General features: G+C 39.9%; 1 protein-coding gene across 1 annotated transcript in view; it reads right to left on the bottom strand.

The window, feature by feature from the left end:
* Positions 1 to 25,561, bottom strand: part of LOC126100126 (N-alpha-acetyltransferase 25, NatB auxiliary subunit) — a 96,252-nt gene that overhangs the window by 53,773 nt on the left and 16,918 nt on the right. The window contains exons 8-9 of the mRNA XM_049910658.1: positions 18,689 to 18,858; positions 588 to 751 (exon numbers count right to left, since the gene is read on the bottom strand). Coding sequence (XP_049766615.1) covers positions 588 to 751; positions 18,689 to 18,858 — 334 coding nt within the window. The remainder of the gene's footprint in view (positions 1 to 587; positions 752 to 18,688; positions 18,859 to 25,561) is intronic.

Genomic DNA, 25,561 nt, shown 5'->3' with positions numbered 1-25,561 from the left:
CACTGTTTTAATCTTGCAGGAAGTTTCAGGGTACTATTTATTATGCAATAATAAGCCCTCAGAAAAATTTGCATTTATTAGAAATGTAGCTATATGAGGGGCAGTCAACATTTTAATTATCAACTCAAAAAATTAATAAAATTATGTAATTAATGTTTTGTTTGTTTGCAGACACGGGTCTATGTTCTTGGTATACACTAAAATCCCGGACAACAGTACCACAGCACACCACTAGAGATGACAAAACAAAATGACGCAGCCCAGTGACATACTGGAGAATTGTGCAGTAATTAATTTTCAGCAGAGGCAGAAATGTTGCAGCTTCATCATGCCAATCCAGACACTTCTTTAGTAATTTGTCTGAAGCAGAGTAACACACTTTGACCAAAATAATTCAGTCATTTTACATATCAACAGATACTCCTCATAATGATACAATGATGCAAAAGTTGTACAATTCCACAATGCAACAGTACAACACTACAACAGCAGAGCAGCAGTGATTGCAACTGGCAGTCAACACACATTCTCAAATTACAGCATGCACCAAGAAACCACTGATCTCATGAACTTATTTAATTTCTTACCCAAATTCAGTCTGCAGGCTGCCGGCATTGAAACACTTTCCATGCTCGTAACACCTGAGTAAGTGTGTTACCAATTCTAGTCTTTCACCATCAGTCAGTTGCGAATGTAGGCCCATAGTACGCACCAACTGTATGCTACTTATATGTTGTTGCATTTGCCGTACCTACAAATTAAGGTTCACCTTTTTAAAACATTTTTAAAACAAGTGAGACAGCAATCACTGAGTAACTTAATTTTTAATTTTAACAAATAACATTTTTTGTTGTTTTAATTTTTTAAGTTTGTTTTCTTGCTACTTATTCCAAAACCAACACCAACATTTTTAGTTCAAGGATTTTATTTACTGAATGCAGTTGAAAATGGAAAACATTTAAAACAAAGATATTTTCAAAACAATTAACAACAGCCACTCAACCTTGTATCTTTATAATTATTCTACAACATTAATTTTTTGTTTGCAACTCACTATGAATAGGTACAATAGGTCTACTTATTGAAAAGATGTGAGCCTGTTGGGTAGACATGTAAAAACTCTAAAGATTTTACAATAACCTAAAGGGAAAGGGAAAATTTGATTTGCTAATGAAACCCAACACAAAAGTTGAAAATTCAGCAATGGATGGCATTTTATATACGTGTGCTGTCATTCGTTACCTTGTAGTCAGATCACATAAAAGGAACACGATAAGCAGTGACTTTTAGAGGAAATGAAATAAGTAAAGATAAATGGGTACCAAAGGTGTACAGAAGCAAATGACTTGTGAGCAGTGGGACAGCTGGCGAAAGTTACAACCGTGGCCGCACAGCTCGTGAGACATGTCTAAAGTCTGGATCTAGCTGCCAGAGGCTGTGCTCGTGTGTGTAAGTTGTCACGCGTGTGTGTGTGTGTGTGTGTGTGTGTGTGTGGGCTGGCGCGTGGTCACGCAAGTGTATACCTGCCCCTTTTTCCCCCCTAAGATAAGTCTTGCCGCTCCCAGGACTGTAATGACTCCTTAGCGTCTCCCTTAACACCCACATCCTTTCGTCTTTCCCTCTTTCCTGATGAAGCAACCGTGGGTTGCGAAAGCTAGAATTTTGTGTGTGTGTGTGTGTTTGTGTTTGTCTGTGTGTCTATCAACATACCAACACTTTCGTTTGGTAAGTTGCAACATATCTGTTTTTAGATATATTTTTATATTTTTCCCACAATATATATATATAAAAACAAAGATGATGAGACTTACCAAACAAAAGCGCTGGCAGGTCGATAGACACACAAACAAACACAAACATACACACAAAATTCAGGCTTTCGGAACAAACGGTTGCTTCGTCAGGAAAGAGGGAAGGACAGGGAAAGACAAAAGGATGTGGGTTTTAGGGAGAGGGTAAGGAGTCATTCCAATCCCGGGAGCGGAAAGACTTACCTTAGGGGGAAAAAAGGACAGGTATACACTCGCACACACACACATATCCATCCGCACATACACAGACACAAGCAGACATTTGTAAAGGCAAAGAGTTTGGGCAGAGATGCCAGTCAAGGCGGAAGTACAGAGGCAAAGATGTTGTTGAAAGACAGGTGAGGTATGAGCGGCGGCAAATTGAAATTAGAAATTAGCGGAGATTGAGGCCTGGCGGATAGCGAGAAGAGAGGATATGCTGAAGGGCAAGTTCCCATCTCCGGAGTTCTGACAGGTTGGTGTTAGTGGGAAGTATCCAGATAACCCGGACGGTGTAACACTGCGCCAAGATGTGCTGGCCGTGCACCAAGGCATGTTTAGCCACAGGGTGATCCTCATTACCAACAAACACTGTCTGCCTGTGTCCATTCATGCGAATGGACAGTTTGTTGCTGGTCATTCCCACATAGAAGGCTTCACAGTGTAGACAGGTCAGTTGGTAAATCACGTGGGTGCTTTCACACGTGGCTCTGCCTTTGATCGTGTACACCTTCTGGGTTACAGAACTGGAGTAGGTGGTGGTGGGAGAGTGCATGGGACAGGTTTTACACCGGGAGCGGTTACAAGGGTAGGAGCCAGAGGGTAGGGAAGGTGGTTTGGGGATTTCATAGGGATGAACTAAGAGGTTACAAAGGTTAGGTGGACTGCGGAAAGACACTCTTGGTGGAGTGGGGAGGATTTCACGAAGGATGGATCTCATTTCAGGGCAGGATTTGAGGAAGTCGTATCCCTGTTGGAGAGCCACATTCAGAGTCTGATCCAGCCCCGGAAAGTATCCTGTCAAAAGTGGGGCACTTTTGGGGTTCTTCTGTGGGAGGTTCTGGGCTTGAGGGGATGAGGAAGTGGCTCTGGTTATTTGCTTCTGTACCAGGTCGGGAGGGTAGTTGCGGGATGCGAATGCTGTTTTCACATTGTTGGTGTAATGGTTCAGGGATTCTGGACTGGAGCAGATTCGTTTGCCACGAAGACCTAGGCTGTATGAAAGTGACCGTTTGATGTGGAATGGGTGGCAGCTGTCATAATGGAGGTACTGTTGCTTGTTGGTGGGTTTGATGTGGACGGACGTGTGAAGCTGGCCATTGGACAGAAGGAGGTCAATGTCAAGGAAAGTGGCATGGGATTTGGAGTAGGACCAGGTGAATCTGATGGAACCAAAGGAGTTGATGTTGGAGAGGAAATTCTGGAGTTCTTCTTCACTGTGAGTCCAGATCATGAAAATGTCATCAATAAATCTCTACCAAACTTTGGGTTGGCAGGCATGGGTAACCAAGAAGGCTTCCTCTAAGCGACCCATGAATAGGTTGGCGTATGAGGGGGCCATCCTGGTACCCATGGCTGTTCCCTTTTATTGATGGTATGTCTGGCCTTCAAAAGTGAAGAAGTTGTGGGTCAGGATGAAGCTGGCTAAGGTAATGAGGAAAGAGGTTTTAGGTAGGGTGGCAGGTGATCAGCGTGAAAGGAAGTGCTTCATCGCAGCGAGGCCCTGGACGTGCGGAATATTTGTGTATAAGGAAGTGGCATCAATGGTTACAAGGATGGTTTCCGGGGGTAACAGATTGGGTAAGGATTCCAGGCGTTCGAGAAAGTGGTTGGTGTCTTTGATGAAGGATGGGAGACTGCATGTAATGGGTTGAAGGTGTTGATCTACGTAGGCAGAGATACGTTCTGTGGGGGCTTGGTAACCAGCTACAATGGGGCGGCCGGTATGATTGGGTTTGTGAATTTTAGGAAGAAGGTAGAAGGTAGGGGTGTGGGGTCAGGAGGTTGATGGAGTCAGGTGAAAGGTTTTGTAGGGGGGCCTAAGGTTCTGAGGATTCCTTGAAGCTCCGCCTGGATATCAGGAATGGGATTACCTTGGCAAACTTTGTAAGTAGTGTTTTCTGAAAGCTGACGCAGTCCCTCAGCCACTCCCGACGATCAAGTACCACAGTCGTGGAACCCTTGTCTGCCGGAAGAATGACGATGGATCGGTCAGCCTTCAGATAACGGATAGCCTGGGCTTCAGCAGTGGTGATGTTGGGAGTAGGATTAAGGTTTTTTAAGAAGGATTGAGAGGCAAGGCTGGAAGTCAGAAATTCCTGGAAGGTTTGGAGAGGGTGATTTTGAGGAAGAGGAGGTGGTTCCCGCTGTCGGGAGGGTAGTTGCGGGATGCGAAAGCTGTTTTCAGGTTGTTGGTGTAATGCTTCAGGGATTCCGGACTGGAGCAGATTCGTTTGCCACGAAGACCTAGGCTGTAGGGAAGGGACCGTTTGATGTGGAATGGATGGCAGCTGTCATAACGGAGGTACTGTTGCTTCTTGGTGGGTTTGATGTGGACGGACGTGTGAAGCTGGCCATTGGACAGGTGGAGGTCAATGTCAAGGAAAGTGGCATGGGGTTTGGAGTAGGACCAGGTGAATCTGATGGAACCAAAGGAGTTGAGGTTGGAGAGGAAATTCTGGAGTTGTTCTTCACTGTGAGTCCAGATCATGAAAATGTCATCAATAAATCTGTACCAAAATTTGGGTTGGCAGGCCTGGGTAACCAATAAGGGTTCCTCTAAGCGACCCATGAATAGGTTGGCGTATGAGGGGGCCATCCTGGTACCCATGGCTGTTCCCTTTAATTGTTGGTATGTCTGGTCTTCGAAAGTGAAGAAATTGTGGGTCAGGATGAAGCTGGCTAAGATAATGAGGAAAGAGGTTTTAGGTAGGGTGGCAGGTGATCGGCGTGAAAGGAAGTGCTCCATCGCAGCGAGGCCCTGGACATGCGGAATATTTGTGTATAAGGAAGTGGCATCAATGGTTACAAAGATGGTTTCCGGGGGTTACAGACTGGGTAGGGATTCCAGGCGTTCGAGAAAGTGGTTGGTGTCTTTGATGAAGGATGGGAGACTGCATGTAATGGATTGGTAATGAGGATCACCCTGTGGCTAAACATGCCTTGGTGCACGGCCAGCACATCTTGGTACAGTGTTACACCGTCCGGGTTATCTGGATACTTCCCACTAACACCAACCTGTCAGAACTCTGGAGATGGGAACTTGCCCTTCAGCATATCCTCTCTTCTCGCTATCTGCCAAGCCTCAATCTCCGCTAATTTCTAATTTCAATTTGCCGCCGCTCATACCTCACCTGTCTTTCAACAACATCTTTGCCTCTGTACTTCCGCCTCGACTGACATCCCTGCCCAAACTCTTTGCCTTTACAAATGTCTGCTTGTGTCTGTGTATATGCGGATGGAAAAGTGTGTGTGTGCGCGAGTGTATACCTGTCCTTTTTTACCCCTAAGGTAAGTCTTTCCGCTCCCGGGACTGGAATGACTCCTTACCCTCTCCCTTAAAACCCACATCCTTTCGTCTTTCCCTCTCCTTCCCTCTTACCCTCTCCTTCCCTCTTTCTTGACGAAGCAAAGACTTACCTTAGGGGGAAAAAAAAGGACAGGTATACACTCCCGCGCGCACACGCACACACACAAAGAGTTTGGGCCTTTACAAATGTCTGCTTGTGTCTGTCTATGTGCGGATGGATGTGTGTGTGTGTGTGTGTGTGTGTGTGTGTGTGTGTGTGTGTGTGTGCGCGCGCGAGTGTATACCTGTCCTGACGTTGGTTGTGAAAGCTAGAATTTTGTGTGTATGATTGTGTTTGTTTGTGTATCTATCGACCTGCCAGCGCCTATATATATATATATATATATATATATATATATATAAAGAAAGATGATGAGACTTACCAAACAAAAGCGCTGGCAGGTCGATAGACACACAAACAAACACAAACATACACACAAAATTCTAGCTTTCGCAACCAACGGTTGCCTCGTCAGGAAAGAGGGAAGGAGAAGGAAAGACAAAAGGATATGGGTTTTAAGGGAGAGGGTAAGGAGTCATTCCAATCCTGGGAGCGGAAAGACTTACCTTAGGGGGAAAAAAGGACAGGTATACACTCGCACACACACACATATCCATCCACACATACACCACATATGTAGTGGAAAAATTTATCTAAAAACAAAGATGCTGTAACTTACCAAATACAAGCGTTGGTACGTTGATAGGAGACAATAAAAAACACACAAACACACACACAAATTTCAAGCTTTCGCAAACCCAAGGTTGCTTCATCAGGGAAGAGGGAAGGAGATGAAAGGATATATATGGGGGTACAGGTGGGAGGGGGTGGTAGTAGTATGATGTTTGACAGGTTTTCTATTGACACTCAAAATAGAATGCAAATATGGCAAATCATCATGTACTGCTGTCGAATTAGCAAAATTCATTTTAACAATACATGGTGTACTAATATATTCATATTTTTTATAGTTTGAACCATGAATGAAGGCGGGCTGAATACAGATGACCTAGAATAGTAACACATTTTTGTATTTTCCCATACACTTAAATTTTTAATTATGAGGTCTCTACACAATAAATGGAAAAAGACATCAAATACAATTGCATAAAGTTCCAAGTGAAATTTGTGACTAGATTGAGGATTTTTTGGTAAGGAGGAAGCAATATGTTATCTTGGATCGAGAGTAATCAATAGATGTAGAAGTAACTTCGGGTATGCCCCAGGGAAGTGTACTGGAACCCTTGCTGTTCATATTGTGTGTTAATGACCTTGCAGTCAAAATTAAAAATAAACTAAGACTTTTTGCAGATGTGCAATTATCTATAACAACGTGCTGTCTGAAAGAACTTGCATAAATATTTGATCAGATCTTGATAAGATTCCACAGTGGTGCAAAAACTTGTAATTTGCTTTAAATGTTCAGAAATGTGTAATTGTGCACTTTACAAAACAAACAAAAAAACATAGTATTCTACTGTAATATCAATGGGTAACTGTTGGAATCAGTTAGCTTCTACAAATACCTTGGTGTAACACTTTGTAGATGAAATAGACTTATCACTTAGACTCATACGCTTAGGTGTACTGGTAGAATACTCGGAAAATGCAATCATTCTACAAAGGAGATAGCTTATGAATCACTCGTGTGACCCATTCTGGAATATTGCTCAAGTGTGTGGCACCCGTATCAAACAGGACCAACAGCGGGCACTGAACATATACTGAGAAGGGCAGCACACATGGTATCACGTTTCTTTGATCCATGGGAGAATATCACAGAGATGGTGAAGAAACTGAACTGGAAGACTCTTGAAGATAGACAAACTATCCTGTGAAAGCTTCCTTACTGAGTTGCAAGAACCAACTTGAAATGATATATCTAGGAATTTACTTCAAGTCCAAATTTATCACTCCTGTAGGGATCATTGGAACAAGATTAGATTAATTATAATGTACATAGCTGCATTTAAATAGTTATTCTTTCTCTGCTCCATATGTGAATGGAACTGGAACAAGCCCTAATAACTGTACATGCACATCACAGCAATATGCAGAGTATAAACGTACAGGCTAACCACACTGTTATATGCAGTTCCGAAAGACACTGCACTAATCAATAGTTTCTTATTTCTCAGCACATCTATTAAAAAAATGCTGTTTGGTTATTGGTATAGCATGTCAGTGGCCCAGGAAATATATTACTTCTTGCACATTGTTCTTTGTCTTGTTTTTGGTCATCTGAGAACCACACTAATTTGGATCAGCTTCTTTCCTTTTGGTCTTTACTCTCATCCAATAGTCTTTCATTCATTCTCGTCCAATAGTCTTTCATTCATGTACTTTGAAATAATCTTGATTTTCCTGCCCACAATGTTTTTGTGCTGGGTCTATTCTGCCATGGATATCTATGGCATCCATAACTTTCTGTCTGAAAGTTACTCAGCTTGAAACCTCTTTTTCCTTTACTCCCCATCTTCTGGATCCCTTTCAACTCCTTGAATCCAGCATATTTTACTACTCTTGTTGACAAGATACTCCAATATCTTAAGTGTAACCCTTCTTTAGGCAATTCTACGGGTGTCCAAAGAACATAATCCTTTTCTTCATGTATGTCCGAGACCTTCTCAACCTGGGCATACAGTTCTTGGTTTGCTTGCCTTCTATATTGACAGCCTCCTGTTGCTTAATTCCTAGCATCTTCCCATAAAGCCTTTGTTCTGAAAATTCTACCCTCTTAAGTAATCCTGTTCTTACAAGTAACGTGTTCTCTTATGTGTATAAGACCAGAGTGGGTAACTGTCTAGTAAAGTCTTAATTTTGTATTGCTCAAAAGATTCTTCTTATTATAACATAAATTGTTGATGGTGTACAATAACCGTCCACAAATTGGTTTCAGGTTTTTTATTCAAAAAGTACTGTAATCGGATTTGAATTTTTTGCACTTCATCACATGGTTTTTCATGCTTCCATCAATACATATTATACATTGGTTTCTTGTTAATCGCCCTAGGATAAACAATAATTTGCAAATTACAAACATGTAACCAAAATGGTTGCACTGCATATTTGTTTTGGAATGTAACTTACGTGAAATGTCCATGTGGCGCATTTTTATTACCAGTTTTCTTCCAATGAAATGCATTCTTAACGATGTTTGTACTCCGATTTTCACAGTCAAAAATATTGCACCACTTTGAAAGTTCTTTCGTTTGGTCAAAAGATGAATTTTCACTGTGCGCTATGTTTTGATTTACAGCATACGAAAACAAATACACAGTTTGCAAAGTACATGAGTATCAAAGAGGCTACAATGCAATCACACATTTTTGGGGGGATGAAGGTAATGTAAATTACTGTTATGTTAGACTGAAATAGTGTTTAACATTAAATCTAGGGCATTAAACACAGACAGAAATCAAATATATGTGGGATTTTGTGAAATATAGCATTACAAACTCATTTTATACAATGGATAGTTAAAAAATCTACTCACAAAGCGACGGCAGGGGAACACACACACAAAAGGGATTAATGTTTATAAGCCAGTCACTTCGTCTTCTAGGTAGAAGAATTGATGGGAAGGAAAAGGGGTAAAGGAAAAAGACTGGAGAGGTTCAGAGAAAGGGGTACAGTTCATAAAAGTCACCCAAAACCCTGGGTCAGTGGAGACTTACCAGGTGGGATGAAAAGGAAAGACTGATTGTTGGGAATTGCACTGGACGAGATTTGAAAACTTGAGAGCTTAAAGGTGCAAGACAGGTAAATATTCAAGACAAAGATTAGTACTAAAACACTGTGCACGAGTTAATAAGAGTGAAGAGTTAAGTGCATTATATGTAACAGAGGTGGGAGGGGGGACAGCGAAAAATAGGTCAGAAAATGAAAGATGTAGGAAACTAAAATGGAGTGAAGAAAGTAGTAGTTACTGTGAAGAAATGCCGAGATGGAAGGAATTAACATAAATTAAGGCCAGGTTGGTGGTAAGAACCAAGGGGAAGTTGTAAAGCTAGTTCCCACCTACGGAGTTCTGGAAAACTGGTGTCTGGGGGAAAAATCCAAATGGTGCATGTGGTGAAACAAGCACCGAGATCATGATTGTCATGTTGTACAGCATGCTCTGTAACAGGATATTGTGTGTTGCCTGCATATACCCTCTGCCTATGCCCATTCATCCTTACTGAGAACTGTGTGGCGCTCATGGCAACGCAAAAGGCTGAACAGTGTTTCCGTAACAGCTGGTATATGACGTGTACCGTTTCACGGGTGACTTTCTCTTTTATACTAATGTTTTACCCGTTACAGGTCTGGAATAGGTGGTGGTATGAGGGTGCATAGGACAAGTCTTGCAGCGGGGATGGTCACAGGGGTAAGAGCCCTATGGTAGGGAGATGGGTGCAGAAGCTGCATAGGGCCTGACAAGGATATTGCGAAGATTGAAAACAATGAAAAGCTATTCTAGGTGTGGTGGGCAAAATCTCTGACAGCCTTGTTGTAGCTGATTAATACGTTCAAGACCAGGATAATACTGAGTGACCAGTGGTGTGCTCGAAAGTTGTTTTTTTGTGGGATCAGCAGTATGAAGGTTGGATGCAATGGCCCGGGAAATCTACTTTTGAACTAGGCTGTTGGGATAATTACATCCAGTGAAGGCTGAAGTGAGAGTGGTGTAGAGTCACCTGTGAAATGGTACACATCATATACCAGCTATTATGTAAACACTGTTCACCCTTTTGTGTTGGCACGATCACCACACAGTTCTCGGTAAGAATGAATGGGTATAGGCAGAGGGTATATACAGGCAACATACAATATCCTGTTGCAGAACAAACTGTACAACATGACAGTCAAGACTTCAGTGCCTGTTTCACCATATGCACCACCTGGATTTTTCCCTAAGACACCAGTTTTTCAGAACTCCACTGATGGGAACTAGCATTACAACATGTCCTTGGTTCTCGCCACCCACCTGGCCTTAATTTATGTTAATTCCTTCTGTCTCAGCATTTCTTCACTGTAACTACTACTTTCTTCACTCCACTTTAGTTTCCTACATCTTTCATTTTCTGACCTGTCCATTTTCTCTTCTCTCTTATTAACTCATGCACAATGTTTTAGTACTAATCTTTGTCTTGCATATTTACTCTGTCTTCCACCTTTAAGATCTCAGGTTTTCAAACCTCGTCCAGTGCAGTTCCCAACAATCAGCCTTTCCTTCTCATGCCGCCTCTTAAGTCTCTTCTGACCTGGGTTTCCGGGTGACTTTTCTGAACCATATCTATTTTCCCAAACCTCTCCAGTGCTTTTCCTTCACACCTCCTCCTTCACCTTCAACTCTTCTGCCAGAAGAAGGAGCCACTGAACTATCAGAGCAATTGTGCGATTGGAGTGAAGAGTTCCTAGATAACAGAACGCAGCATGTCATTCTCAATGGAGAGAAGTCTTCTGAAGTAAGAGCTATTTCAGGTGTGCCGCAGGGGAGTGTCTTAGAACCGTTGCTATTCACTATATATACAAATGACCTTGTGGATAACATCAGAAGTTCACTGAGGCTTTTTGCGGATGATGCTGTAGTACGAGGTGCATGCAAGTTCTAAGGCCTCCGATTTTTTTTCTCCGGACTGGAAAGAGATAGAAACATGCGCTTTGTTTTAAAATGAGGCTGCGTTTCATTGTCAATATGTCCCAGAAATGACAGCACCGTATGGCAGATGGAATTTTACCACCAGCGGCGAGAATGAGAACTGTTTTAAATACTTAAAATGGCGACGTTTTCCTTGCTTGAACAGCGTGCAATCATTCGTTTTCTGAATTTGCGTGGTGTGAAACCAATTGAAATTCATTGACAGTTGAAGGAGACATGTGGTGATGGAGTTATGGATGTGTCGAAAGTGCGTTCGTGGGTGCGACAGTTTAATGAAGGCAGAAAATCGTGTGACAACAAATCGAAACAACCTCGGGCTCGCACAAGCCGATCTGACGACATGATCGAGAAACTGGAGAGAATTGTTTTGGGGGATCGCCGAATGACTGTTGAACAGATCGCCTCCAGAGTTGGCATTTCTGTGGGTTCTGTGCACACTATCCTGTATGATGACCTGAAAATGCGAAAAGTGTCATCCAGGTGGGTGCCACGAATGCTGACGGACGACCACATGGCTGCCCTGTGGCATGTTGCCAAGCAATGTTGACGCGCAACGACAGCATGAATGGGACTTTCTTTTTGTCGGTTGTGACAATGGATGAGACATGGATGCCATTTTTCAATCCAGAAACAAAGCGCCAGTCAGCTCAATGGAAGCACACAGATTCACCGCCACCAAAAAAATTTCGGGTAACCGCCATTGCTGAAAAAATGATGGGGTCCATGTTCTGGGACAGTGAGGGCGTAATCCTTACCCATTGCGTTCCAAAGGGCACTACAGTAACAGGTGCATCCTACGAAAATGTTTTGAAGAACAAATTCCTTCCTGCACTGCAACAAAAACGTCCAGGAAGGGCTGCGCATGTGCTGTTTCACCAAGACAACGCACCCGCACATCGAGCTAATGTTACACAACAGTGTCTTCGTGATAACATCTTTGAAGTGATTTCTCATGCTCCCTACTCACCTGACCTGGCTCCTAGTGACTTTTGGCTTTTTCCAACAATGAAAGACACTCTCCGTGGCCGCACGTTCACCAGCCGTGCTTGTGCGGTAGCGTTCTCGCTTCCCACGCCCGGGTTCGATTCCCAGCGGGGTCAGGGATTTTCTCTGCCTCGTGATGACTGGGTGTTGTGTGCTGTCCTTAGGTTAGTTAGGTTTAAGTAGTTCTAAGTTCTAGGGGACTGATGACCATAGATGTTAAGTCCCATAGTGCTCAGAGCCATTTGAACCATTTGAACCAGCCGTGCTGCTATTGCCTCAGCGATTTTCCAGTGGTCAAAACAGACTCCTAAAGAAGCCTTCGCCGCTGCCATGGATTCATGGCGTCAGCGTTGTGAAAAATGTGTACATCTGCAGGGCGATTAGGTCGAGAAGTAACGCCAGTTTCATCGATTTCTGGTGAGTAGTTAATTAGAAAAAAAATCGGAGGCCGTAGAACTTGAATGCACCTCGTATATCGAGAGGTTGTAACAATGGAAAATTGTACTGAAATGCAGGAGGATCTGCAACGAATTGATGCACGGCGCAGCGAACGGCAAATTGAATATCAATGTAGACAAGTGTTATGTACTGCGAATACATAGAAAGAAAGATTCTTTATCATTTAGCTACAATATAGCAGGTCAGCAACTGGAAGCAGCTAATTCCATAAATTATCTGGGAGTAGGCTTTAGGAGTGATTTAAAATGGAATGTCCATATAAAATTAATCGTCGGTAAAGCAGGTGCCAGACTGAGATTCATTGGAAGAATCCTAAGGAAATGCAGTCCGAAAACAAAGGAAGTAGGTTACAGTACACTTGTTCGCCCACTGCTTGAATACTGCTCACCGGTGTGGGATCTGTACCAGATAGGGTTGATAGAAGAGATAGATGAGATTCAACGGAGAGCAGCGCGCTTCGTTACAGGATCATTTAGTAATCGCGAAAGCGTTACGGAGATGACAGATAAACTCCAGTGGAAGACTCTGCAAGAGAGACGCTCAGTAGTTCGGTATGGGCTTTTGTTGAAGTTCACCGAGGAGTCACGCAGTATATTGCTCCCTCCTACATATATCTCATGAAGAGACCATGAGGAAAAAATCAGAGAGATGAGAGCACTCACAGAGGTATACCGACAATCTTTCTTTCCACGAACAATACGAGACTGGAATAGGACGGAGAACCGATAGAGGTACTCAAGGTACCTTCCGCCACACACCGTCAGGTGGCTTGCGGAGTACGGATGTAGATGTAGATAGCTTATAAAAGTTAATCCCTTTTGTGCGGGTGTTCCCCTGCTGTTCCTTGGTGAGCAGACTTGTTGTCTTTCTAGTTACATTATGCTGTCAATAACTGATCATTTTCCATGTTATCTGATAGAATAACAGACATACAAGTGTGGGCACGAAGTGTGTGAATTCTTACATTCTATATGAACATCAATGATGATAGCACATTAGAATTTATTCGCACTTAGCACCATAAATAATACTGACTATTCTCTGAACACACAGTATTATGAGATTTGTAACTGGATACACAGATAGGTGTACAATTATTGTACCTGAGCACAGAAAGTACTTTCTGGAAGCTTTCAGAAAGGTGTGTTACCAAATTCAGTCTGCTCATTAAGGATGTTATCAGGGGGAAGTGTTTTTGTGTATGTATTTCTATTTCCTCTAATATATTCATAGTGGCTCCTTTTTCTGCTGAATGTAGTATTTTCATATTCTTTCAGTGTTCTTCACTGAATGGTTTTCTTCTCCAATGTAGGCTGATTTACTGCAGGGGGCCTTGGAAAGATTTAGTTGTGGATCACTTTTTGCTGTAATTTATTGATGGTAGAGAAGCTAATATTCGTCTTCTTAAAGAAATTTGCAATTTGGTATGATACACTGCTGTGCTGTGGAGTTGTGGCTTTTGTTTTTATTTTGTTGTGGAGTTTTTCTATTATTATAGGTTCATAACCATTATTGTGGGCAACTGTTTTAATTATACCGATTTCATTTTGCCGATCTGTGTGATTCATAGGTACTTTTTGCATTCGGTGTTCCATGGCTCTGAATTATGACATTTTGTGTTGGCTGGGATGACATGAGGAGTTGTCAATGCTGACATCTGTGGTGGTGAGTTTCTTGTAGGTACTAAATTGGTGTTTATAGTTAAATGTTACAGATTTTAAGATTAAGAAAATTTATGCTCTTATTTTTTTCATGCTGAACTATGAATTTAATATTTTTATGCTTTTCGCAGAGGTCTGTTGCCAATGTATCCATTTCACTGTTTGCACCATCAAAGATAAAGATCGTATCATCAACAAACCTTTTGGTTGTGATTTGTTGAGAAATATTTTTGTTCTATGTGGTTGATGTAAATTTCTCCTAATATCCCAGCTAAGCTACTTCCCATTGCCAAACCATTATATTGTTGGTAAAGCTGTGTATTTGTTTCTGTATACTATTAATCAAAACATGCGGTGAACATAAAAAATTTGTTTTGTGGCTGAAGGAAAATTGTTTAAAATGCAGTGCATCATTTGTGACTGTGGAAAAACAAACTTCCTTGAGAATGTATTTAAGTGCAAGAAAACTGTTAATACAAATGTGCCAGATGGACATTTCACTTAAGTTGCATTCCAACACAAATATGTAGCACAGCCATTTTGGTTACACATTTGTAAATTATTGTTTATCCTAGGGCACTTAACAGGAAACCAATTTATAATACAAACTGACGAAAGAATGAAAAAACTGTGTGATAATGAATGGTGAAAAATTCGAAACTTTTAACAGTACTTTTTGAACAATGAAACCAATTCGTGGCTGGTTGCTGGACACCATCAACAATTTATTTTATATAATAGCCATGGTCTCCTACCATGTCTATATATGATAAAATTTCATTCTTCTCATTATATATGGACATAGGAAGTTAGCTTGCTAGATTTATCTTGTTTGTTTGTGAACCCATAGATCCTTTTTCCGTCAGAGCAGATTTTATCCTTTCTCCAAGGCATTTAAATGTCCCTACCTTCTGAATTTTTCCTCCAAATATTTTCCACATAAAAGATGTCTAGATGTTTGTCATATACTGTCTCCTCAACAGCAACCTGGAAACATGCTTTAGCCGCTGGTGGTTGGTTTTGTTCATTTAGTTGTGCCATTGTTTTCTGTTCTTCCTAATTTGATTCAGTATCTCTTCATTAGTTATCTGATCTACTCACCTAATCTTCAGCATTCTTCTGTAGCAACATATTTCAAAAGCTTCTACTCTCCTCCTTTCCTTACTGCTGACTGTGTATGTTCAAGTTACAGATGAATACCTTCAGAAAATACTTCCTTACATTTAAATTCATATTTGATGTTAACATATTTCTCCTCTTCAAAAATTCTTTTCTTGCTACAGTCAGTCAGCATGCTAAATCCTTTACCTCTGTCACTGCCACACACATGGTAATGGAAAGTTATAGTAGGATGCAATAAATCAGGAGCAAAGGTAACAACTCGTGCAACATGAGAGATTCTGAGATGTTGGAAGACATGTAACAAGACTGCAAACTTCACTAGCTTTCAAACGACTCCTTTTTCGTACAAAAATCAAACAATGGAAAATCCAGGATGGAATGTAACACCACCAGAGAAGGAAAGTTGCTACTCTCCATTTAGCTGATATGCTGAGTCGCGATAGGCACAACAAAAAGATTCACACAATTACAGCCATTAACCATGGTGTGGTTTCAACTCTCTGAGACTTCAGACGTGTGCGCAAGTTGCGTGTGTGTGTGTGTGTGTGTGTGTACTGCTGACAAAGGCCTTAATGGCCGAAAGCTATAATTGTGTGAATCTTTTTGTTGTGCCTACCGCGACTCAGCATCTCCGCTATATGGTGAGAAGCAACTTTCCTTTTTCCCCACATACACACATGAGCCTTCCCCGCGTTGTCATCACTTATTTTGTTGCCCAAGTAGTAAAACATCTCTACCACTTTTTGTGGCTCATTTTCTAATCTAACTCGTTCATCATTGACTGATTTATTTTGATAAATTCTATTACCCTGAATAACGCAGCAGATAATCAAGTAGTCAAGAGAACAATCTCTAGGTTCACAACAACAGACTTAGGCAAGGACAATAATACAAAATACACACCTATCTTCTGAGATAAGTTTTAGGGTCAGTATTGCCTCATATGTTCCCACATTTCTCTGGAAGCCAAAACTAATCTCCCTTAGTATCAGCTTCTACCAGCCTTTTGATTCTTCTACAAACAATGCTTGCTACTAATTTGCAACCATAACGTACTTCACCTGTCTGGCAAATCTTGAATATCAGGTGGAATTTTTTTGTAATGGATGGCTCTCCGAAAGACTTCAATAACTCTGAGGAAACATTGTCAACTCCATGGGCCTTTTTTCTTTTAATAAGGATATATTGTAACATTCTACTACCTTGTGTCACTGACAAACCCATGAGTGTATGTGATGAGCTTCCTGCTTTCAATAAAATTTATGTCACCCTCAAGACTGACTACACAATATTTAGGAAAACATGAGAAAAACTTTATCTGTGGATGATGTGCTGCTGAATTTTATGTTCGCCATTAGCCTACTGAACGAACTATATAAAGCATCAGGCCTTGGAATCTGAAGCAGGATGACTGTATGGCATACAACATTCTGACTGTCCTTTCTGTCAAAGTCTCCAATAAATATTCTGGCAAACTATCCATGTATAGTTTTTCAATAACTTTCAACATAAATTTTTTTCTCTTATTCTCTTTGTGAGTGCCAATGTCTCTTGTTGCTTAGATGGAAGATACTATTTTATTTATCTTAACACAATTTAATCTCTCACTCTCTCTCTGTTCTGTTATTTCTCCTTTTAACAGAAATAAGTGAACAGTTTAATGAGCAGTCAATGCTGAGGTAGTGACATATGCAAATGAACAGTGGCAATATTTGCCTGAAGTGATTTAGGAAAATTACTTGAGACAATGTGGGTTATCAGGTGAGGATATGAACCTTGTCTCCCGCCACCCCCTGCTACAAATGAGAGTCTTGTGTCTTAATCGTTGTCCCACCTCACATCATTCAGCATCTCCATCCAGTTTCAATTACATGAAAAGATCACTACAGATTTTTGCAATAAATACTAATTTTACAATTTTTTAAAACATATACTCCCAATAGATCTTCAGCAACTGCAAATGATATTGTAACACGAGTTTTTCCACATCTCCTTAGTGAATCTTCTAAAATTCTTTCCACTAGAGATGTGTTCCTTCAGCATGTTATTTATATGAGAAGACAGTAATGAATGATCAGCTGCCACCCAGGTGGCATTTCTAACTAGTCAAACATAATCAACATAGTGCACACACTGCAAAAACAAGAGACAGAAAAAATAAAAAAAAACCACCACCACAACTAGACACTGTGCAAAAGCTAAAATCAGCATCATGCACCTAATCCGGCATGGCTGGCCTGGCTCACAACATTTCAGCATCTCAGTGGAATTACGAAGAATGGAGGAGGCTAGTAAAATTTTATTTTACGGTCAGCCTCAGAAACTACCAATAACACGGAATTTGGTAAACAAGGGTCCACATTATACAAAATGCATTTTCCCCCCGTCACATTATATTTTATTGAACTAAATTATCATCAGTGTTCCATATACTACAAGTATTTTATGATTAAATTTTGCTGGCGATTCAGAAACAATGGTTCTTCAAGCTACTTCAGTACAATTCATTTAGTTACAGCATTTCCTGGTGTATTTTGGTTGTCACATGTACATAAACAAAATGTTCACATTTAAGTCGAGAAACACAAGGCACTGAAGAGCACTAAATGGTGTGTGTGTGTGTGTGTGTGTGTGTGTGTGTGTGTGTGTGTGCGCGCGCGCACATATGTGCGTGACAAAGGTCATACAGACCGAAATCTAATTTGTGACAGTCTTAATGTTGGGCCTATCTCAGTATCTCTGCTATATGGCGAGTCGCAACTTTCCTTTTAATAATATTGTTACATTCCATCCTGGATTTTCCATTGTTTGAAAGTGCATATGAAGATGGAAATACTCTCAGGTACAGGCGGCATCACCATTAATAAAGTATTCGATACATATTGTTTTACTAGAATTAACAGTACCTCAACTCATGATGATAAATGCTCTTGTTGCCTATAAAAATTAAGGTTTTATAGGTCGGAACATGCTTATGTAAAAAATCTTACATCTTTTAATACGCATCATTTCTTTCCCCATGTATATCCTCCCAGTGTCACCTGCACTCACAACTCTACAGAAATACTGGATGTGTTTCGTATTTTCACACCATAATACACATCTCAAAAAGAATATTTCATAATAATAAGTTATCTGGCATATTTTTGTAGCTTGTGGAGAGCAACAACATTATCACTTACAATACAGCTACAAACTGGTTTACCACAGAAGTAAGAATGATTTGTTCTATTAAATTGTGTATTCTTCAATCAATCTAGGCAGCACATAACTTGGTATCATTTTGCTCAGGTGACAAACCAAAAGAGGCAGCTAATGTAAGTATATAGCCACAAACAAAAATGAAAGTAATGATCAAGTTAGCGTATGTTTATTAATTAATAAATATACACGAAACAAATGCAGTAATGTAAAAAATTACTGCTGTCGAGTAAGTCATTATATATTGTAGGAACATACCGTTGCTGGCATTTCTCTACCCTGCAGTCCAACAGTCTGTTCCACTTGAGATACAAATTCCTGGTGGCGATCCTCGGGCAGAAGGGAAACAAACCTCTTTAAGTCAGACACACAACAAGGTTTATCGCTGAAATTCCTGAAGTACGCCATCATCAAGTCCACAATGTCACCTATTCAAAAATTCCAAACTGAGTGATGCTAACAGCGTCAAACACAAGGATACACAATATTCAATACTTTTATTAAAGTTTAAAATAAGTAAGATGAAAATGGAACATACAAAGTTCGATTAACTTTCCTCTATTAACAATGTAATGCTCCTACGAAACTATGTTTCTTTTTTTTAATTATAGCAATAACATATTTTAAGTTTTGATCTTCACATCAGTCACCATATACAGTATTCTAAATTGTGAAACTTCTATTTCAGCGCCACCTCTGCTTAGTCAAATGTCTTTTTTTACAAATGATCATACAGACTAGATTCTGTATTTGTACTACCAGCAGGAAAGGTGCATAAGAGAATGTGATAAGCTACAAACTTTGAACAAATAAAATAAGCAAGAAATGTAACAGATAAATAAATAAAAGGGAGAAAGAGATGTGGGATACATATACTGGAATTATCTCTTGCGCCTTGTCCCGCGGTTACGCAGGGTTGGCCATGGTTAATTGGATTTGGCATGTTAATTTTAAAGGGTGGCCGGATGCCCTTCCTGCCGCCACCCTGTACCCCCTATGATGGAATTAGTGTGAATGTTTTCAGATGTCTGCGAGCTGTGTAACTGAGGCGGAACATAGGGACCAGCCCGGTATTCACCTAGCGGGATGTGGAAAACTGCCTAAAAACCACATCTAGGATGGGCGGCACACTGACCCTCGTCGTCAATTCGTCAGGCGGATTTGATCCGGGGCTGGCGCGCCTACCCGAGTCCAGGAAGCAGCACGTTAGCGCTCTTGGCTACCCTGGTGGGTGTGGGATACATATACAGGAATGGCTGCTGTTAAATCGTGCTCATAACTAATTATGTTGTAATAAATGTATTGAATGTAATTACATGCAGAAGTTGTTGGATTTTTCTTTTTATTTATTGATTTATTTATTTATTTATTTTTTTTTACTCTCAGTGCAATACGAGACACAATCATTGTGGATGAAACATTAATACAGTTGATAATAAACACATATAAAAACAGTTCATAGGCTGTTATTTTAAAAAAGATATAAACTATTTTACATGCAACCTGTAAATGATTGCATATACAGTAATCCTCACTAATTTGAAATCTATGACAGTTCAGATTGGTCTTTTGTCATGAACTAAAATATGGCCTCACTGTACCAGAAATAATTTCTGCCAACTGTAAAATGTTGCATGCATCACCTCTCATCTAGTTCACTCACATGTGGCCAATAACAAGTAATGTGTCTATCATCGTCAGTCACAAGCACACAACAAAATCAAAGCCTACTCGGTTGCTCAAGCTCACACAATGACTTACGTAAAATCCCATGTTTGTAATTGCTTAAAAGTGTATTGTAATGTCATTCAGTACAATACAGGCACCAATATACGTGTTAGGAGTATACACAAATACTTAAGTTTAGAAGATAAAATGAGATTTCTTGATAAAATCCAAGCTGGGTTTTTGTACAGAGTGTAATGAGAAGAGTTTGGATTTGCTAAGCCAACTTTTGATAGTATAAGAAAAATCTCAATAAAATTTTGTACAAGGCCTTAAAGCAACATGAAATACCTGGAAAATGAAAACTGACAACTGCATTAAAACTGACCACCGTCATTGGTACTCTGTACAGTTCGTACAAACTAAACTCTATTGAAGTTCCTGGAAGTGGAATCGAGCTGCACCCTATAGCAGAAAGAGGAGGAGGTAAACTTGAGCAACAGGTTTCCAGCTCAGTACTAGATATCTATTCAGATTGCATAATCAGTATAATATCTTCAAGAGAATAGCGTGTGGGAAAGGTTTTAAGTGTATTTGTTATTGTATATTGTAAATCAAAACATGTGGTGCACATCGTAAATTCGTTTTGTGACCAAACGAAAGTGGTTTCAATGCAGTGCAACATTTTTGACTGTTAATATACAAACATCCTTGAGAATGTATTTCATGGCATGAAAACTGCTAACACAAATGCGCAAGATGGACATTTCACATAAGTTGCATTCCAACACAAATATGTAATGCAACCATTTAGGTTACACATTTGTAATTTGTTGGTTGGTTGATTGGTTTGTGGGGGTTGAAGGGACCAGACTACTTGTAATTTGTAAATTGTTGTTTATCCTAGGAAAGCATACAGGAAACCAATGTATAATCTGTATTGATGAAAGCACAAAAAAAAAAGTAAAAAAAATTGAAACAGGTAACGGGACTTTTTGAATAAGGTCACCTAAAACCAATCTATGCTGGTTGCTGTACACCCTCAATAGTTTACGAGTAAGTTCTTTCTTTAGGCTATTATCATCAAATATTGTTGATGACAATACTGCCATGGTGCCAGGTAGTTGTACCTCTTTAGCTGCAGTGAAGCATATCAGATCCAGGTGACTTCAGCAAAGAACTGGAGAAGTATGTACCATTTTACAGTGAAAGTAGAATACAAATTTCCAGTACAGTGCAGGCATTAATTTTTGAACACATCAGTAGTATGAATATCAAAATGTACTAGGCCTTTGTTAAATTTTCTTGTTCATTATTCTGATATTTTACATTGGTTGCTTTTAAATTACACTGTACAACATTTAACACAATATTGCAATACTTCCAGTTTTCTTTTCATCACTATACACGTTGCATATTATATTTCTCATTATACCTTCAGATAACCAATTTAGAAAACATTTCTGTAAATCGGTCTTTCAATAATTTGGAGTGAAACTCTCTTGAGTTAGTGAGGTTTCACTGTATGTAGCTGCATTTGGGATTTCATACAGGACTGTTTTAATGTATGATTCCTAACATCTGGATGTGAAACCGAAATAACAAGATATTGAAGCTTTCGGATTGCAGGCAGTATTGGAATAAAGAGGAATTCCATTGTTTGGGCTTAGAACACCTTCAGCTGGAACAGCATTTCTCATACAGATTACAATTTAGTACTGTCTATTAAGATTACCAGCTATTAAGTTGATCATCTGCACTTAATTTGAAGTATGGTTGTCAATTGGCTTTTCTTAATCTAAAAATAAACCTTTTTATTGATGGAAAACAATTACATACAGCATGTGGCAACTAAAGTCCTAACACTCCTCAGTATCAAGCAACCATTTCACATAGTGGCGTGGTTTTCAGCTAATAGTCGTACACTCACAGGAGAATATTTTGCAGTACAGTTAATACTTTAACATTTACTTTATCAAAATACAGAAGTAATAATAGCTCTTTTCATTGGATCAACATGCATTTCATAACAGCATTTGACAGCTTGTGGAAAAATCAGCATAGTGATACTACAGGTCAGTGTTTGCAATGGAGCTTTTCATGAAAAAGAGGCTGAAAATTAGCTTAGTGTGATGCCAAAGACAGCATATCAACTCTGTTCCCTTATATGTACAGTGTAATGAGATGTCAGACTTTGGTTTTGCATGTAACATTTCAGGGTTTTAAACAAAAGCTCTACATGTAAACATTTAGAGGTAATACATGTCACAGCACTCACCTTTTCACTGGGGAATGAATGCTGTAAGTGAATTATTCAATAGGAAAAAAGAATACTAGCTGCTATTTCACCTTATTAGATAAAAAGTTTTGAGTGATAAATGTATTGAAAGATCATCTGCCTTCTGCATACAATCATTTGCAAAATACTTCGTTTAGTAACCCCACTGGGCATACACGGGATGATACACACATATTGATATGCGTAATGTCTCACACATCCAGCACAGATGCCTACGGCAGGAATGCACGCACTATTGCAAGCCAGTCATGTGAGCTTCCATAGTGGGCAAATACGAGACTGCTCAGCGGCGGCCTCTTCGAGTTTGCAGTATTCTGACTCACCTCTATCTCTATGGAACCTGCAACACTGACTTTTTACTGAGTATAGTGCAACAAATCATGAGCTTGTGGTTTCCACCACTGCTTAGCTATATGGAACTTCGAGTACGAAATTTGAGTTATGCGATTAACTCACACTTGGACCTTACTCTACTACTATGGATCTCAAAATTTCTGTTTTTGGCTCAGATGACTTTTTCTGCAAGAACTATTACTGTTTGATTCCAGGACTAACTGACTATTTAGAATATTGTTACAGATTTTATTTTATGCTCATTAAAAGTTATGTCCCAAAATGTGGGTTACAGCATTGCTGGTGATGCGGTTGCAGTTGTGGTTCACCAAGCATTACCACAGACACCAGTTTACTTGAGCTTTGGCAGCAACAGTATTTAGACTTGATCAAACACTTAACTAATTCAAAACACTCAACTAGTTCACAGGAACAATGGCAACAACAGCTAACCTGGCAACGACAACTGCATCAAGAATTACTCAAATATTAAACTAGTGCTAAGGAGGAGGAGGAGAAGCTGCAACAGACACTGCCAATCATTTCAGCCTTTAGGGAGGTTCATAAATAGTAGGAAGTATTGTATTTACCTGATTACAACATGAGGTTTTTCCCCAAATTTGTCAGTCGAAAAATACGGGGTCGTCTTATATTCGCAGGTTAAGTTATTGCTGCTCAGGTGAATGTTTTTACATTGTGTAATAGATTAATATAGGGCTCGTCTTACATTTGCGGATGAAGCTTTGGCTAATTAAGTTTCGTACAAATTTATTCTGAAAATTCCAAAGGGTAAGACATATCAAACAATACTTGCGTTTGAATAGGCTCAAGATTTCTGGATAAGTCAAAGTGCTCAAAACAGTATCAACCTTGCTCGAACAATCATGTGACATTTCTCTCGTGGTGCCAGTACCAGGCATGTGCAAGAAACTATGAACTAGCCATTACAACAATCTAATGCTCTGCTTAAAAATCAACAATTCTGTGAAACACAGGAGGAAATAACATTAAATTCTATCAACTTACACACTTTTGTTGTATCTGAACTGGCTTGCAACAAGAGTTCTCATATATGTATGGATATCATACACATACATTTAAGCCACATTTTAAGTAAAGCCAACCTTCAAAGGCGAAAATCTTGTTCTTCAGAAACCATTATTTGATTCTGAACTCAAGTCACTATTTTATTTGGTTATGCGAAACTAATGATTTACCAAGTGGGTTGCAAACGATAAATTTGGTCACTGTACACGTATTAGAATATTGGAGAAAATTGTTACCAATTTTTAATCAGGTTTAGAACAAGACGATGACATTCAGATGAAACAAGAAGGAAAATTAATCCAGAATGAAATATATAATATTGCACTATTTGTAATTGTCGAGAAGAATAAATAACAGCAGAAAGACCCATTTGGATTTAGTGCAAACAGAAGTCACTAGATCGCTGGACGAGTGAAACTTTGGTATTTGGACTGAATAGATAATGCGATCTTTTATTTATGTATTAGTTGCTGTTGTTACATATGACCTGCACTCTAGAGGATAATGTTGTCCATGTTTGACTGTTGCTGAAGCACAGCACTTCAGGATGTTGGAACAGTGACCCAGCTTTGGCTGAGAATTACGATGAGTGTGGTGAGGGGAGAGTTGAGCAGGGAAAAATTTTGTCATGCAGCCAACCACAGGAATGTATACTTTGTACTTTTTTAAACATCTACCATCTTTAAACTGCAGTTTTCCTGAGTCCATTTGTATTCAGAATCAAACTGATTTTAAAACTGGTCTAATAATCAACGATAGCATACGTCTGTTTTCAATAATAGCATACATTTCCCCTCATGAACCATGGACCTTGCCATTGGTGAGGAGGCTTGCGTGCCTCAGTGGTACAGATAGCCATACCGAACATGCAACCACAATTGTAGGGGGGGATCTGTTATGTACAGTTCCTTTTCAGTAGTTTCAGGGGCAACAGTCTTGATGATTGACTGATCTGGCCTTGTAACATCAACCAAAATGGCCTCGCTGTGCTGGTACTGTGAATGGCTGAAAGCTGGGGGAAACTACAGCTGTAATATTCCCTCTACTGTACAGTTAAAATTATGATGGATCCTCTTGGGTAAAATATTCCGCATGTGAAATAGTCCCCCATTCATATCTCCAGGTGGGGACTATTCCAGATGACGTCGTGATCAGGAGGAACAAAACTGGCATTCTAAGAATCGGAGTGTGGAATGTCAGACACCTTAATGGGTTGTTGTTGTTGTTGTGGTCTTCAGTCCTGAGACTGGTTTGATGCAGCTCTCCATGTTACTCCATTCTGTGCAAGCTGCTTCATCTCCCAGTACCTACTGCAACTTACATCCTTCTGAATCTGCTTAGTGTATTCATCTCTTGGTCTCCCTCTATGATTTTTACCCCCCACGCTGCCCTCCAATACTAAATTAGTGATCCCTCGATGTCTCAGAACATGTCCTAACAACCGATCCCTTCTTCTAGTCAAGCTCCTCTTCTCCCCAATTCTATTCAATACCTCCTTATTAGTTATGTGATCTACCCATCTAATCTTCAGCATTCTTCTCTGGCACCACATTTTGAAAGCTTCTATTCTCTTCTTGTCTAAACTATTTATTGTCCACATTTCACTTCCATAGATGGCTACACTCCATACAAATACTTTCAGAAACGACTTCCTGACGCTTAAATCTATACTCGATGTTAACAAATTTCTCTTCTTCAGAAATGCTTTCCTTGCCATTGACATTCTTCATTTTGTATCCCCTCTACTTCGACCATCATCAGTTATTTTGCTCCCCAAATAGCAAAAC

Source organism: Schistocerca cancellata, chromosome 9, assembly GCF_023864275.1.
Source record: "Schistocerca cancellata isolate TAMUIC-IGC-003103 chromosome 9, iqSchCanc2.1, whole genome shotgun sequence".
Lineage (NCBI taxonomy): Eukaryota > Metazoa > Arthropoda > Insecta > Orthoptera > Acrididae > Schistocerca > Schistocerca cancellata.
This window is presented reverse-complemented; position numbering and strand designations above follow the sequence as displayed.